The sequence below is a fragment of the Vulpes lagopus genome, chromosome 1 (assembly GCF_018345385.1).
Source record: "Vulpes lagopus strain Blue_001 chromosome 1, ASM1834538v1, whole genome shotgun sequence".
Taxonomy (NCBI): Eukaryota; Metazoa; Chordata; class Mammalia; order Carnivora; family Canidae; genus Vulpes; species Vulpes lagopus.
Genome location: NC_054824.1, coordinates 158,872,204 through 158,888,310, shown reverse-complemented (window position 1 = coordinate 158,888,310; position 16,107 = coordinate 158,872,204). Strand labels below are relative to the sequence as shown.

General features: G+C 47.8%; 1 protein-coding gene across 1 annotated transcript; it reads left to right on the top strand.

Moving 5' to 3' along the window:
* Nucleotides 1-1,852: 1,852 nt before the first annotated feature.
* MYOC (myocilin) lies at nucleotides 1,853-13,295 on the top strand. Its single transcript, XM_041753107.1, has 3 exons — nucleotides 1,853-2,509; nucleotides 10,172-10,297; nucleotides 11,949-13,295. The coding sequence occupies exons 1-3, from the start codon at nucleotides 1,969-1,971 to the stop codon at nucleotides 12,731-12,733; spliced, it is 1,452 nt and encodes a 483-aa protein (XP_041609041.1). The 5' UTR covers nucleotides 1,853-1,968; the 3' UTR covers nucleotides 12,734-13,295.
* Nucleotides 13,296-16,107: the final 2,812 nt, after the last annotated feature.

The following is a 16,107-nucleotide window of genomic DNA, read 5'->3' as shown; positions in this document are numbered from 1 at the left end:
TGGGGCACATCTGCAGTATTTACTTCACAAATATTGAAGATGTTCTTGGTCTTAGTATAAATTGCTCAAATGTAAACATTACTTTATTTATTTTTAAAAGATTTTATTTATTTATTCATGGGAGACACACAGAGAGAGGCAGAGACACAGGCAGAGGGAGAAACAGGCTCCCTGCAGGGAGCCTGATGTGGGACTCGATCCCAGGACCCTGGGATCATGACTCGAGCCAACGGCAGACACTCAACCACTGAGCCACCCAGGCATCCTGTAAACATTATTTTAAAAGTTCTGATGAGGCTACTGCACACATTCTGATTTGCACAGACATCCTCTTAGCATATTCGGTATTTTTTCCCATGTGTTATTTGCTTTCTCTTTGGGTTTATTAATGTAAAGTAGGGATTGTTAAACAAGGGCCCAGAGCCTGTGAATTTGGGTAGGAAAAAGTCTTTATTTTCAGTACCTTCTAACTAAATTTTAGGTTTAACATTTCATTCCATTATGAAAATAGCCATTAATCCAACATTGTATTAGCAGTACCTGTGACTTTGTCTCTATCAGTAGAAATCGCAGACATGTTGTGTTACATTGTGGTTGGGGCAGATACCATGCAATAAATAGCATTTACGCTCAAACTACTTTGAAATTAGGCACCCCTCCACGTTTTTAAAGTATTAATAAAGATGGGGCACCCGGTTGGCTCAGTGGTAGAGGATGTGACTCTCCATCTCAGCGTCATGAGTTCAAGCCCCATGTTGGGTGTGGAGCCAACTTGAATAAATCGATTTAAAGTGTTAATGAAGAAGGGCATGGCTATTTCAAATTTTAAAAATATTTTGTTTTTTTTTTTTAATTTTTTTTTTATTTATTTATGATAGTCACAGAGAGAGAGAGAGAGAGAGAGAGAGAGAGAGAGAGAGAGAGGCAGAGACACAGGCAGAGGGAGAAGCAGGCTCCATGCACCGGGAGCCCGACGTGGGACTCCATCCTGGGTCTCCAGGATCGCGCCCTGGGCCAAAGGCAGGCGCCAAACCGCTGCGCCACCCAGGGATCCCTTAAAAATATTTTGATAGTAGTATTTCAATATCATGTGCTTCCTTTGCGGTCCTATGTATTTTATACATTTAAAAACATCTTCCTGAGAAGACTTCCACGGATTTCATTAATGAGGATGAAGATGCTTTTAGTCACACACACACACACACTCATACTCATACACATTTACACACGGTAAGAGCCAGCTTAAGGGTCTCACTGACATAGATGCCTGATATGCCGGGACTAGAATTAGAAAGTCCTCTCAAATACAAACCCACACTTGTTTTAAAGCAAGAGGCAAGGGGCAAATTCTGCTTCTCCGGGATTGCTGTTCCCTGAAGCCTGGTGGCACAGCGCTCTTGTATTTTGGCTGGCTATTATTTATCTCTGTCACTGCCACAGGGACAAAGGGACTTTGTCCTATGAATGTCTGCATCCCCGGTTTCTAGCACAGTCCATGGCACAGAGCAGATCTCAATAAAGTTTGCAGAGTAAATGGAAATATAAATTAGAAATGATTCCTTGTGAGGAATCATTGTGAGACACGCATGCGGTCATGTTGTGTGGATGTGTGTGCACAAAATTGGGTGGGGATATAGGGAATATTGTAGGGATATGGGGTGCATAAAGTGAGACATTCTTTTCTAAAGAAATTCAAAACAGACTTCTGGAATGTCATATTCTAAGTTTTCTGGCCGTGTGAAAACAATTCCCCTGTGCATGGCCCCACCCAGCCTCACGTGGCCGCCTCCTTCTCCCCCCATGCAGGGAGGGCTCTCCAGTATATATAAACCTCTGTGAAGCCATGGCATGAGCCAGCAGGGCCACCCATCCAGACACCTCACAGAGTAGGAGAGCTTTTCCGGGGAAGCTTTGCCCAGGCTCTGCACTGAGGGCTTCCGTGCACATCACTGCAGCTGCAGGCCAAACATGCCCACTGCCCAGCTGCTACTTCTGGCCTGTCTCTTATGGGGTTTAGAGGCCAGGACAGCCCAGCTCCGGAAGGCCAATGACCGGAGCGGCCGATGCCAATATATTTTCAGTGTGGCCAGCCCCAATGAGTCCAGCTGCCCTGAGCAGGGCCAGGCCATGTCAGCCATCCAGGACCTGCAGAGAGACCTGGAGTCCACCAAAGCCCGGCTCAGCTCCCTGGAGGGCCTCCTCCACCAGCTAACCTTGGGCCAGGCTGCCGGGCCCTCAGAGAGCCAGGAGGGGCTGCACAGAGAGCTGGGCACCCTGAGAAGGGAGCGAGAACAGCTGGAAACCCAAGCCAGGGAGCTGGAGGTGGCCTACAGCAACCTCCTCCGCGACAAGTCAGCTCTGGAAGAAGAAAAGAGGCGACTGGGGGAAGAAAATGAGGATCTGGCCCAGAGGCTGGAACATAGCAGCCAGGAGGTAGCAAGGCTGAGAAGAGGCCAGTGTCCCCAGGCCCACAGCTCCTCTCAGGACTTGCCAGCAGGCTCCAGGGAAGGTAAGAATGTGGGGTAAAGGAGCCCCTGAGTCCAGAAGGTGACATGGCTCATACAGGCCTATTACAGGTGGCCCCAGCTTGCCTCTCCTGCCCTCTCCTTTCTCCCAGGGACTGTACATCCAGCACCAGGCAGATGAATTAAGGAGGGCCACGCAATCAGTCTCACATATTACTAGTCATTATCTCCTGAGAGTTCTGTTTGGGTTAGTGGTTCCGAGTTCTCGTGCCTCCCATGGCAGCTTTCCCAGTCATAGCAAAGTGAGAAATATAAGAACAGGTGAGACATACATGTATATGATGAGTAGAACATCATCAACCATCCTCTTTGGAAAACTATCCTTTTCTGAATCTTTGCTTGAAGATAGTGATTCCTACCTTTTGTTGTTAAAATGAACAATAGATTTATGAAATGCCGGGATCCCTGGGTGGCTCAGCAGTTTAGCGCCTGCCTTTGGCCCAGGGCGCGATCCTGGAGTCACGGGATCAAGTCCCGCGTCGGGCTCCCTGCATGGAGCCTGCTTCTCCCTCCTCCTGTGTCTCTGCCTCTCTCTCTCTCTCTCTCTCATAAATAAATAAATAAATCCTTTAAAAAAAAGATTTATGAAATGCCAATAGATATTTATGAAATGAAAAGAGATTTATGAAATCATGATAGACGGTAGGGTTTTATTTATTTATTTTTTTTAAATGTCCTTTCTTGGCAAAATAAAGAAGTGGCAACCCTTGTCAGGTTCCTCAATATGTTGTTTTGGAAATTTTCCTACTCCTTGCCCAATCTGAGAACCTCAGTTTTCAAGTCACCAGGTAATTCCTTGAGGTGGCTCTGAGATGCTCTTCTCTTCATCCTGGTCCCTGCTTGAAGGTGAGGCAGTGAGTGCGCATTGTGACAGGGAGCACATTCTCCTCCTCATTATTTGAGGGGATGGTAGATGTGTCACTTTTGTGAAGCTGTACTCCCAAGTATTCCCTGGCTAATAATTAGTATTCCAGGCAGGAGGAAACAAATGAACAAATCCAGTTGCGGGACAGTTAGTTCAGATTCTTCAGAGATGTCAATCTCAAGAAAGAAAGACAAGGGGGTGTGGCTTGTTCTAGATTATATGAGGCTAAAGACATGTGGTGGTCAATGCAGTCCCTGGCTTTGGATTGGCTTCTCCATCTAGGGGAAAAAAGTCACAGGGATAGGTTTGGAATCATTGGGGAGATTTGAATATAGACTGCTTATAGGTCCTGTTCTCGATTAATGCTCAGTTTCTTGGGTGAGAGATGGTATCGTGGTTATGAAGCATATCCTTTTCTAAGGCAACACATACTCAAGTTCTAGGGGTTAAGATGTCAAAATTTACTTTCAAATGGTTCAGTAAAGATGATAAACATATCAAAAATGACAGAAACAAAGGAAAAATAAATGTAACAAAATATTAATAATTGGTAAATCTCAATGAGCAGCACATGGGGGCTTATTGTATGATTCTTTCAACTTTTCAAAAGGTTCAGAAATCTCCAAAATAAAATTATTGTTTTCTAAAAGAGCTTTCTAGGGGCACCTGGGTGGTTCAATTGGTTAAGTGTCCAGCTCTTGACCTTAGCACAGGTCTTGATCTCAGGGCCATGAGTTCAAGCACCAGGTTGGGCTCTGTGCTGGGTGTAGACTCTATTTTTTTAAAAGGAGGGAGGGACTTTCTACCTGAGGGGCAAAGTCTATGTGTAAATGAGACTGAAAAACCCAAGAGTCCATATCTAGGTGTGACCTTGGGCAAGTCACTTAACCTCTGAACCTTGGTTTCTTATCCATTACATGGTAATGAACATTCCTACTCTGAATGATTTTTGTGAGGTTCAAATACCATAACTCTTGGGTGTAAAGGATTTTTAAAAATCCTGTGTTGCTATAGTTGGAAGAGACTCAATTCTAAATTTTATAACAAAGAAAAATAAGGTCCGAAGACACTGAGGGTCCTGGGTTGCACAACAATCAGTGGTAGTATGAAGACTGTCAAACCTGTCTTTGAACTGAGATAAAAGAATCAGTATTAATAGAAACATCATGAAGCATTACTTATTTCAGGCTGCTAAATAATGGAGTCATATTCTCAACAAAAACTCATATGTGTGTGTGTGTGTGTGTGTGTGTGTGTGTGTGTGTGAAAACAGAGGCAGCGTTTTGGTTTTTTATTGTCCTGTGGTCATTTAACAAGACTTAGGGAATTTATTAGATGTGTTCTCTAATTTTACATTTCTTTTTGTTCTTTCCAGCTGCTCTACTTTTGAAATAAGGACAACAGCTCGTTAGAGTGAACTCCAAGCTTGGAAGGTCTTTTTAGTAGTGGGATTTTTTTCATGGGCAGGAAATTCCATTAGGACAAGACTGTAGAGCTGCAAAAGCAGCCTGCAGAGTGTCTGATCCACTGGCTTGTTTCATGCAGATGTGGAGACTGAGGCCCAGAGTTTGTCTGTGGCCACCTACCCAGCTAGTGGCAGAGCCACAACAGAATTCTAATCAGTTCCTCCCACCTGAGGTCCAGTAGCTCTTCAGGACCTTGAGATGACCTCTAGTTTATAGAACCTGAAGATAAAAGACAGGAAGTTTACATTTATTTCATTATTATTTTTTTAAGATTTTATTATAAGTAATCTCTACATCCAACATGGGGCTTGAATTCACAACCCTGAGATCACAAGTCTCATACTCCACTAACTGAGCTGGCTGGGCACTCCAGGAAGAGTCCATGTAAGCATTAAGGAAAGGAATGTTTGGAACAAAAGATGGGCTTCAGGGTCCTAGGTCTGAGGGTAAAGGGCTTCCTGGGTGGCTGGAATGAAAGTGTGGGTGTGCTTCAGGTAGGGGAGGCAAGAGCTGTGGGCCAAGCGGGGAGGCAGGGCTTGGCGAGGCTGCGTGAGCCTAGCCCAGGGAAGCCACAGAAGGTGGACTTATTCTCACTCTGCATGTCATTCAAACTGTCACCACCATTGCCCTTATCATGTAATTGTTACATAGAAAAAGGCCTCCTTAGACTCATGGAAATCACTTGTGTGTGTGTGTGTGTGTGTGTGTACATGTGAGAGAATTGACATCGTATATATATAATTTTGTAGTAATATTTTGGTAGCAAAATGTCTGGCAACCTATTCAATAAGCCCAAAGTAGAACAATACAGAATACCAGATGGTATATCAGAGTTGGTTATTAGTGTTACAGAAGAAGCCCCCTTTCCCTTATTTCCTTCTACTTCAGATTGGTCCTCCCAGAGAACAGAGCCTGGGACGGGGGCTCATGTGCAGTGGTTTGTATGGGCCATGATCCCAGGGAGAAGTCAGACAGGGGAGAGTGAGTCAGGGAAGGAAAGGAAGACAACAAGGAGTGGGGGCATTCTCCAGTGGGCCCCCACGGTGGGTGGTGGAGCCTCGACCCCACCCAGCCCTTCTGGGGAGCTGTGTAGAATGAAGCAGAGGAAGGGAGCATTCATTTTTGGATCTGATCTTCTGCTGGCCAAAGAGATATCCCACTTGCATGATGCACAGATATGGGCACCAGGCTGGCTCTTGCAGAGAGTCAGAGAAGCCGGAGCAGGGCAGATGAGGCAGTGTCCTGGCAGGTAATGTTGGCACAAGGTAGGCTGCTGCAGAAATGATTGGGAAAAGGTCGGCAGGATACGAAAGAAGAGCACCAGAGGTGCTCCATGCAAGTGCTGAAGATAATAATCCCTTGTAGGGTTATGATGCAGATTAGAATTAACAGGGAGAAGCATCTAGTACAGAGCCTGCACAGAGTGGCCATGCATTGCATCGATCGCAACTATGAAGGGCTTCGCTTCCTTGAGCTGCGCTGTTTTAGCATGTCACCTAATGATTAAAACATCAACATGTTCATAACACTTTTGTAACACACATTGATCCTAGAGACAGTACGTGTTAGAGCAACATCCAGGATTGCTAGCTAATCTTCACTTTCCTGGGAAGCTTCTAGGTTAAGCTCCCTAGAACGTGTCTGCAAAGCAGAGGTAAGGGACATAAGGCAGAGCATGCCAAAAATTTCCAAAATTTTGTAAGAGGCATGAGCTTTTCAACCACAGAGGGACTGAATTTTAATAGAAACAAATAAAAGCCCTAAAATTTTTTGGCTATTAGATACAGTACAGTCCTTAATATTTTCATATCCTCTTTTTGTTTTCTCCCCACATTCAGGATGAAATAGGAGTGATTTTTAAACATTCCAGAGAAATTTTAATTCTGACACATGTTTATTAAGGACATTTCATTTGTAGTTTGAGCTGAGAACACTGAGGCTCAGAGAGGTTGAGTAAGTTGGCCAGGGTCGCGCACCTGGTATGCGGCAGGCCCACAGTAGGAAGCTGTGACCTGGGGCCGGGCCCAGGCTCCTTCACACAACTGCTTCCCAGCGTTTGGGCTGCGCATCCTCTCCCGCAGGCTTCTGTCCTCAGGCCAGACAGCTCTGCTCTGGGAGCTGCCCACTGCCAGGTGCTCCTGGCTGACACAAGCGGGAAGCGGCCAGCGGCCTTGTCATCCACCCGGCCGCCTGCCAACTGAGAAGGGCCGAGCGGTCAGCGTGAAAGCCATTCCCTGACATTATGCTTCACTGTGGTTCTTGTTTACTCCCAAGAAAGCACATCAGGTGTGGTTCCAACGACCGATCATTATTAAATCTTATAAGTCGTAAGTTCTGTATCAAAAACATAAAGAATTTAAGTGGGATGAAAGAGCAACTATGAGATGTAAGTACATCCCACAGCGGGGGGGTGTTCCAGAGGAAGGACAGCTGGGCCAGGGGTGCAGGCCTCACTGCGGAAGGTAAGGTCTGGCCCAGGGGAGAGGGGAGGTCTGCATGGAGAGGGGAGAAGCTGGCGGGTTTGTCCAGGCTGGAGGTGGAGAGCGGGCAGAGCGGGCATCCGCGTGCAGGGACGCAGGGTCCTGTGTGACAGGGCTGCGGCAAGCTCATGGCCAGGCTGCGGCTGCAGGGTCCCCGAGGAGCTGGGGCCGCGCCCCAGCCGACCCCCTGGCACGCGCACCGCCCACGGTCCCGCGGCTGCAGCCCGGCCTCGCGCCCACAGCGTGCCTCCGGCGCCCTCTCCTGACAAAGCTGGACATCGCGCCCACTTTCAAGGAGAAATCCTCGTTTTCCAGAGAGCATCTAGGGAAGTGCTCCTTTTGGCACCAAGGGGCAATTCATTTATAACTGGCAAACCTCCCCGCCACAGGTAGAAAGGATCACAACTGCCATGACCTTGGCAGACGTGGGCTCAAGTCCTAGTCCACCACTAAGCAGCTGTGTGACCTTGGGCAAGTTACTTAACCTCTCTGAGCCTCAGTTTCCTCTTCTGCAAAACGAAGGTGCTATCATCCACGTCAGGACTGTTATGTGGAACAGAGGGAATGAGCACAGGACCCGGCTCATAGGAGGCGCTTGGTAAGTGGTGGCAATAACTAAATTAGCTGCAGACTGCAGTCCTGAAGAAAGTTGTGAAGGTATCAGATCACATAAATAATTTCTATGAAACTGCTTTGAAACGTGGGACAGGGCAGCCCAGGTGGCTCAGCAGTTTAGCGCCGCCTTCAGCCCAGGGCCCAATCCTGGAGTCCCAGGATCAAGTCCCACATCAGGCTCCCTGCATGGAGCCTGCTTCTCCTTCTGCCTGTCTCTGCTTCTCTCTGTGTGTCTCACATGAATAAATAAAATCTTAAAAAAAAGAAAGAAAGAAAGAAAGAAATGTGGGACGAGCTATAAATACCTGTTCATCATCTCTTTTCACAAGGGTCTGTTTTCAATATTTCAGCATTTTAGCTATCTTCATAGAAGTCACCCTGGAAAATGGCTGTTTGGGTTTGTTTTCTCTACTTTCTTTATCCCCTCTGTGCCTGAAGTGGGAATTTTTCTCAATTTTCTTCTCATTGATCAGTAGGTGTATTCACTTACTTTTCTCAGTATATATCTATTTCTCAGTAAGTCACTAAGCTACATGATCATCTTAGCCACATTCACAGAATAAAACAATGGGCATCAGATGCACAAAGGAAGGAGCTGGCACAGGGGTATCCCTTGTATAGTAACTGTGGGTCACAGAGCTAAAGGGTGGGAACTGGATGGGGGGCAAGGGAACTCTCTGGAAGTTTTGTACAGATGCCACTGCAGTATTTATCACCTTACACTACCTGAAACCAGCTCCAGTATTCTGAGAATTCATTGAAACAATTAAAGCAGTTTGAATTATTCCGAGGAATAGTCTGTGATGGTCTGAAGAAAGGTACCAAGGAAAAGAAACAGCTCACCTCAGGGAGTTTGCCAGAGTTATTCACATTAGCCAATCCTAAACCTGTGTGCCCGGCCTCACCCGTTCCTTCCTACAGGAAAAGCAATGAAGGCTCTTGCAGTGTTTCCACTCCCTCCTGAGTGACCCTGGGGCTGTCCCATATGGCCCCTATGGTGTGGGTGTCCTTGCCCCTTGGGAGCAGTGAGTATAATAAACTGTCTTCCCATTAGCAACCAACTCATCTGTTGGCTTCACCATACCTGAGTCATAAACCTACATTTTAAACAGCAAAGCATGCCCCTCGTGGCTCTTGCTCTTTTGTTGTATTCAAGGACTCCTGTATAAGCCTAATCCTAGACCAAAGTAGCGAAATGTGACACAGTGTGGCAACTTCATGTCTAACCAGTGTCCTCCCCACCCCTTCCATTCAACATGGGCAACCCCCACCCTGCCCACAAATTCCTGTAGGAATCCTGGACACTTTGTCCTTGTCCAAGAATGGCCTCAGAAAGGAATCTGATAGGTCAACTGAGGATGTAAAGCTGAATATGTTACCTCTCACAGGAATGATTGCATTATGACAGGGAAAAGAACCTTATGTCAGGCACAGAATTGTTAATTGTTGAATTTCAGGTATCCCAGAAGATGCGAGGATCTTCTTCTCAATATCCCTGAATCACACCTCACCTGCTCATAAATTAGGGAATTATTTGAATTGTGTACAAGCTTACTTTATTTTGAATACCCTATTCTGTGCAAGGCACATCGCTATGCAATTTACTATTTTTGCGAGCTTCTTTTTTTTAAGATTGTATTTATTTATTTGAGAGAGAGAGCGTGAGAGAGAGCATGAGCTGGGAGAAGGAGGAGAGGGACGAGGAGGAGCAGACTCCCCGCTGAGCAGGGAGCCAAACTCAGGATTTGATCTCATGACCCTGGGATCATGACCTGAGCCAAAGGCAGACACTTAACTGACTGAGCCACCCAGGTGCCCTGGGAGCTTGGTGTTATGGACATTATTCAAACATTCACAAAAGTATCAAGGACAACACGAACCCTGTTGTACCATCACCCAGTTCCAACAGTTGTCTGCTGAGGCCAGTTTTGTTTTACTTCCACCCCCGACACTACATATTTATTGTTTTTAAATCTTTTTTAAAGTTTTATTTATTTAAGTAATCTCTATACCCAACATGGAGCTTTGAACCCATGGCCCCCAAGATCAGAAGTCACATGCTCCTCTGACTGAACCAGCCAGGCGCCCCTACATAGTTATTATCTTAAAACAAAACCCAAACACCGTCATATCTTTGAAAGCCTATTAAATACCATCCTCAGCATAGTCATTGGGCCGTTTTTCCTCATGGTACAAGTTCGTCTCTTTCTTTTAATACAGTTTCGAAATGGAACGTGGACACCGTGAACTTCCAGGAACTAAAGTCAGAGTTAACTGAGGTTCCTGCCTCCCGAATCCTGAAGGAGAGTCCATCTGGCCATCCCAGGAATGAGGAGGGAGACTCTGGTATAAAGCTAAATGTCCTCCCTTTTGCACATACATGGTCTTTATCTGTGCCTGGTTGTGTTCAGAGTTGGTCCGCCCACTTTGGGGGGAAGGCGGACCACAGGTCAGCCTGGCAAGAGGCAGGGGAGGGGGTGGGGATGAGCCCCTTCTCTGCTCCCTTTCCAGGGCATGCTGGCAGGGAGTCCGCCTTTCCTAGCACAGCCCTGTGTCTCACCACCCACTCAGGGATTGTGGGCTCAGCTGGGCTGCCCTCGGGGAAGAGGAGAGATGGGTTTATTTCACCCACTGGATTGCCATATAGAGTTAGTTACATTTTTTTAGTAGATCCTTCATATCTTTCTTGATCTTAGGGCCAGATGACACCATGCACCATCTCAGCACATAGTATATACTCAGAAAAGGTATCTTTTGTGAACTTTGGGTACTGAGGGAAAGTACAATCACCCCTCTCCAAAGTGTTCCCTGAAAGCCTGACTTTAAGGCTGGCTGTGGTTTTCAGAAACTGGGACAATCTGTGTTATTGACAATTATTCCCAGCAAAAGAGCAATGCATGGCTATGGGGACGTTCTGAAGTATTTAAAATGCAATTCCCTGAGACATGAGGAGCAAAGACTTCCCAGCTTCTGAGAGTAAATTGAAAAAAGCACAGAGATCTGTTATGTTTGCTTCCGCTAAATCTAAGTTTTCAATCATCTTTACATTTTAAAAATTATGTTCAGGTTTTACTGTATTAAAATGATGCCTGAACTATGTGGTCCATTGGTTTGGGCTTGAAGAACTTTGTTTTATTGAGTTTCTTATAATGACTTGATTTTTGTTTCATTTTTATTAAGAATATTTATTAGGGACACCTGGGTTGCTCAGTGGTTAAGCATCTGCCTTCGGCTCCGGGCATGATCCCGGGGTCCTGGGATGAGTCCCGCATCAGGCTCCCCTCAGGGAATCTGCTTCTCCCTCTGCCTGTGTCTCTGCCTCTCTGTGTGTCTCTCATGAATAAATAAATTAAATATTTTTTTAAAAAAGATTATTTATTAGAGAGAGAGAGCATGAGCACACGTGCACACAAGTTGGGGGTGGGGGAGAGGGAGGAGCAGACTCCCCACTGAGCAGGGAGCCCCACGACAGATCATAACCTGAGCCGAAGGCAGATGCTTAACTGACTGAACCACCTGGGTACTCCTGTTTCATTTTTTAAAATGAAGTAAATCAGATATGGAAGTTATAAAGAGTAGTATAACGAACTCGTGAGTTCCTGCCAGGCTTCAATCAAAGATTAGAAATACGGTTTGAAGCCTCTGTGTAGCCTTCATCTATACACCTGATACCGAGAAGAAGTTCAATTCATATGACACATTGATCACATAATACTTACTGGGCATTTACTCTCTACCCAGTACCTAACACGTGTAGTCACATTTAACATTTACAACATCCCTACTACCCAAAACACTATCCCCTTTCACAAATAATGACAGAGCCAAGGTTGAGGGACCTGCAAGTCACCCCGCCAGCCAGCGGGCGGCAGAGCCCGGATTTAAACCTGGACGCTCTGTGTCTGGGCTTCTGGCTCTTAGTGGCTCTGCCACATGGCCACGTGGCGGGAAGGTGGTGGCAAAGCGATCGGCGTGATGTCTGTCTTTAATTCTCCAGGATGCGGAGAACTGGTTTGGGTAGGAGAGCCGCTCACCCTGAGGACCGCTGAGACAATCACGGGCAAGTACGGGGTGTGGATGAGAGACCCGAAGCCCACCTACCCGCACACCCGGGAGACCACGTGGAGAATCGACACGGTGGGCACGGACATCCGGCAGGTGTTCGAGTACGAGCTGGCCAGCCAGTTCCTGCAGGGCTACCCCTCCAAGGTGCACGTGCTGCCCAGGCCGCTGGAAAGCACGGGCGCCGTGGTGTACCGGGGCAGCCTCTACTTCCAGGGGGCTGGGTCCAGCACGGTGGTCCGCTACGAGCTGACCGCGGAGACGGTGAAGGCCGAGAGGGAGATTCCCGGGGCCGGCTACCACGGACAGTTCCCGTATTCGTGGGGCGGCTACACGGACATCGACCTGGCTGTGGACGAGTCAGGCCTCTGGGTCATCTACAGCACCCAGGAGGCCAAAGGTGCCATTGTCCTCTCCAAACTGAACCCAGAGAGTCTGGAGCTTGAACAGACCTGGGAGACTAACATCCGGAAGCAGTCCGTGGCCAATGCCTTCGTCATCTGCGGCCACCTGTACACCATCAGCAGCTACTCCTCCCCGGATGCCACCGTCAACTTCGCCTATGACACAGGCACGGGGCGCAGCAGGGTCCTGAGCATCCCCTTCAAGAACCGCTACAAGTACAGCAGCATGATTGACTACAACCCCCTGGAGAAGAAGCTCTTCGCCTGGGACAACTTCAACATGGTCACCTATGACATCAGGCTCTCCAAGATGTGAAGAGCCCCACATGTCAGGAAAGGCAACAGGAGCTGGTGGTGAGGGCTCCTGAGGGCAGAGCCAGCCGGCCTGTGCCCGTGCAGCTTTTCTCGGCTTTTTAGGCTTTCATTATTAATCCAGAAGAATGTGCGTGGTCACCGGGTCTGACCGTGTGGAAACAGCAGTTGGGATTTAGACAGTGTCACAATCAATGGTCTTTTCTTTGGTCAGCTTTTAAAGGGCGGTTTAACCAAAAAACAGTGCAAGTTCCGTGGTGATTTGGGGCAGAAGCTGTCATGCATAGTCATCTCTTCATGGAAACCACAAAGCTTTTGATAAAAGGCCCTTACTGGCTAAAGGGGGCATATTTGGAGGAGAGTTGGGGCAGAACAGCTTAGTCCACATGGCACCCAGGGTCGTCCCCTGCCTGTGCCTGGTTACCACAAGCCGTAATTAGAGGAGGGGGAGCAGCTCTTGTGGCCAGCACTGAACACCTGCATAGTGGGCTTCTAAGGCTTCACGTAGCATCCAGTGGGGCATCACATACCCTTTGCCCTGTGAAATAAAGCAATCTTACCTACTATCCTCCTCGACCTTTGTGAAATACTTTGCTCAGAAGAAGAGTACTGATTCTGACCATCAGGTCAGCTCTTCGGGTTGGGAGCTGTGATTGCAGAGCGTTACTGGTGTGTGTGTGTGGGGGGGGGGGGGGGCTGAGAGTCTGCACCTGGTTTGGAGGTGCTGCCCAGGAGGACACCAGGCCCGCCGTGGAATCCAGCCCTCCTCTGGTGTTCCTGGTCCTTCCCAAACCATCTTATCTTTCCTCAACTTCCCCTCTCTTCACCCTGGCTCCGTGTTGGTTCTTACTGGCTGTCATGAGCATGAACTTCATAAACTACAACCTCAGCCGAGCAGACCTTCCACCGTGACTTTTTGGTAACTGAACCTGCTTACTATCCTCAGGTGCCGCCGTACCTAACAGTAGCACACTTTATCTTGCCAGTTCAGCTTGGACTCTGTCCCATCACATATTTTCAATCAATTCAGGTCGTTCCTCTCCCCCATTCTCCTCTAGGTGGCATCTGTGTTTTTGAGGGAAGCCAGGGCACACCCCCAGGCCAGGAGGGAGGGGAAGCCAGATTCTCATGCCTGCTGTTAGTCACCAGTGTGGTTTCCAGCATTTGCTGCTGGTGCGCACGTCTCCGTGGCCAGTTCCAGCTCAGGCGACCTCCACGTTCTGGTGGCCAGCTCCATCAGACTGCTGCTGTTTTCCTAGCCTGCTCTGTGTCCCGTCAGAAGCTCATGTGCAGGGCAGCCCCCGTGGCTCAGTGGTTTAGCGCCGCCTTCAGCCCAGGGCATGATCCTGGAGACCCGGGTTCGAGTCCCACGTCGGACTCCCTGCATGGAGCCTCCTTCTCCCTCTGCCCGTGTCTCTGCCTCTCTCTGTGTGCCTCTCATGAATAAATAAATAAAATATATATATTTTAAAAAAAGAAGCTCATGTGCACCAGGGGAAGCAAGGGGTGCTCGGACCCTGCCGCCTAGGTCCATCTCAGGTTCCCCTTTGCTCTTCGGGCTGGTGCAGGGACACTTCCTGTAGAACTTTGCCACGGCCACAGGATTTATCTGGAAGCAAGAACAAGTTGCTTCTGCCTTCTCATGCTCCAAACTGTCTGGGACACAGAGGCCTGACAAGAACTCTATAGAATCTAAGCTCTCTTCTTCTCTCCTTTTTCCTTGATTCCCCCAGACTTTATGTAGACTATAGGGATGCCACCATTGAGCCCTTTCTCTGTTATCTTTTCAAATACTGTTCATGGGAACCAGGGTTTAGCCCCTTGATTTCCAAGAGAACCAGCACATTAAAAAGTCAAAAGCTTGACTTTAAAGACAATTCTCTCTGTCATGAATTCTAAAGAGCATGCTTCAGAAAGCAAACCCAGCAAAACCCAGAATGACCCACTGAGGGTCAACCCTCAGGAAGGCTATGCATGCCAAGCATGAGCAGGAAGAGAGAGAGCTGTCTCTCTCAGGTATATTCACCTGCTCAGGTCATGGATGGGGTGGCTGAAACTACAGAAATTTACTCTCTCACAGTTCTGGAGGCTAGAAGTCTGAGATCAAGGCCTTTCTTGGCTTGTAGGTAGCTGCCTTCTCCCTGTACCTCCACACGGTCCTCCTTCTGTGTGTGTCTGTGTCCTAATCTCTTTTTTAAGAACAGCAGTCAAACTGCATTTGGGCTCACCCCCAGTGACCCCATTGTAATGAAATTACCTCTTTAAAGGTCCTATCTCCAAAGATGGTCACATTCTGATGAATTACTGGTTAAAACTTTGACATACAAATTGGGACGGTGGGGGGACACCATTCAGTCCATACCTCCTGGATATCACCACTGCCTGTACGGACAGCAGACTCTTAAAGACTAGAAAACCTGGGGCAGCCTGGGTGGCTCAGCAGTTTAGCACCTGCCTTCAGCCCAGGGCATGATCCTGGAGACCCGGGATCGAGGCCCATGTCATGCTCCCTGCATGGAGCCTGCTTCTCTCTCTGCCTGTGTCTCTGCCTCTCTTTCACACACACTCTCTCTCTCTCTCTCTGTCTCTCATGAATTAAATAAATAAAATCTTAAAAAAAAAAAAAAAAAAACTAGACAACCCGGAAGTAGGAACTCATAAACTCATTCACCCTTCTGAGCACCGGTAGCTGCCAAGTGTTGAAGGGAAAAGTGGAAGGTGAGGACACAGCTCTGGATGAGGAGACAGGCAGTCACAGTACACATGCTGGTGAGGCAAATCCCTACACAGACCAGCCCGTGATTCCTTTTCTTTCCCTCTATCAGCTCCTGCCTCTAGCTTTGGGATGGAAGGAGGGAGTGAATGAAGAAGGAACAGAGGGAAGAAAGAAATCTGTCTGCACTTAGCTTCCAGGATATTAGACTCCCCCTACATCACTGATTGCTCATTTTGGTTTCTTTTGCTGGTTCCTCCTCCTCGCCTGTATTAGGTCCTCGAGAGAAACAGAACCAGTAGAAGATAGAGGTATGAAGAGAGACTTAGTATGAGGAATTGTCTCATGCCTACCATAGAAGCTGAGACGTCCCACCATCTGCTTTCTGCAAGCTGGAGACCCAGGAGTCTGGTGGTGTAATTCAGTCCAAGTCTGAGGGCTTAGGAACTGGGGGAGCTGATGGCATAACCCCCAGTGCAGGCACAGGAAGGCAGGCAGGAAGCAGAAGGGGTGAATTCCTCCTTCCTTCAGCTTTTTGCTCTATTCAGGCCCTACATGGATTGAATGATGCCGACCCACACTGGGGAGGGCAGTCTACTGAGTCCACTGATTCAAAGGCTAATCTGATCTGAAGTCACTCTCACATCGCACTCACAATGTTTAAT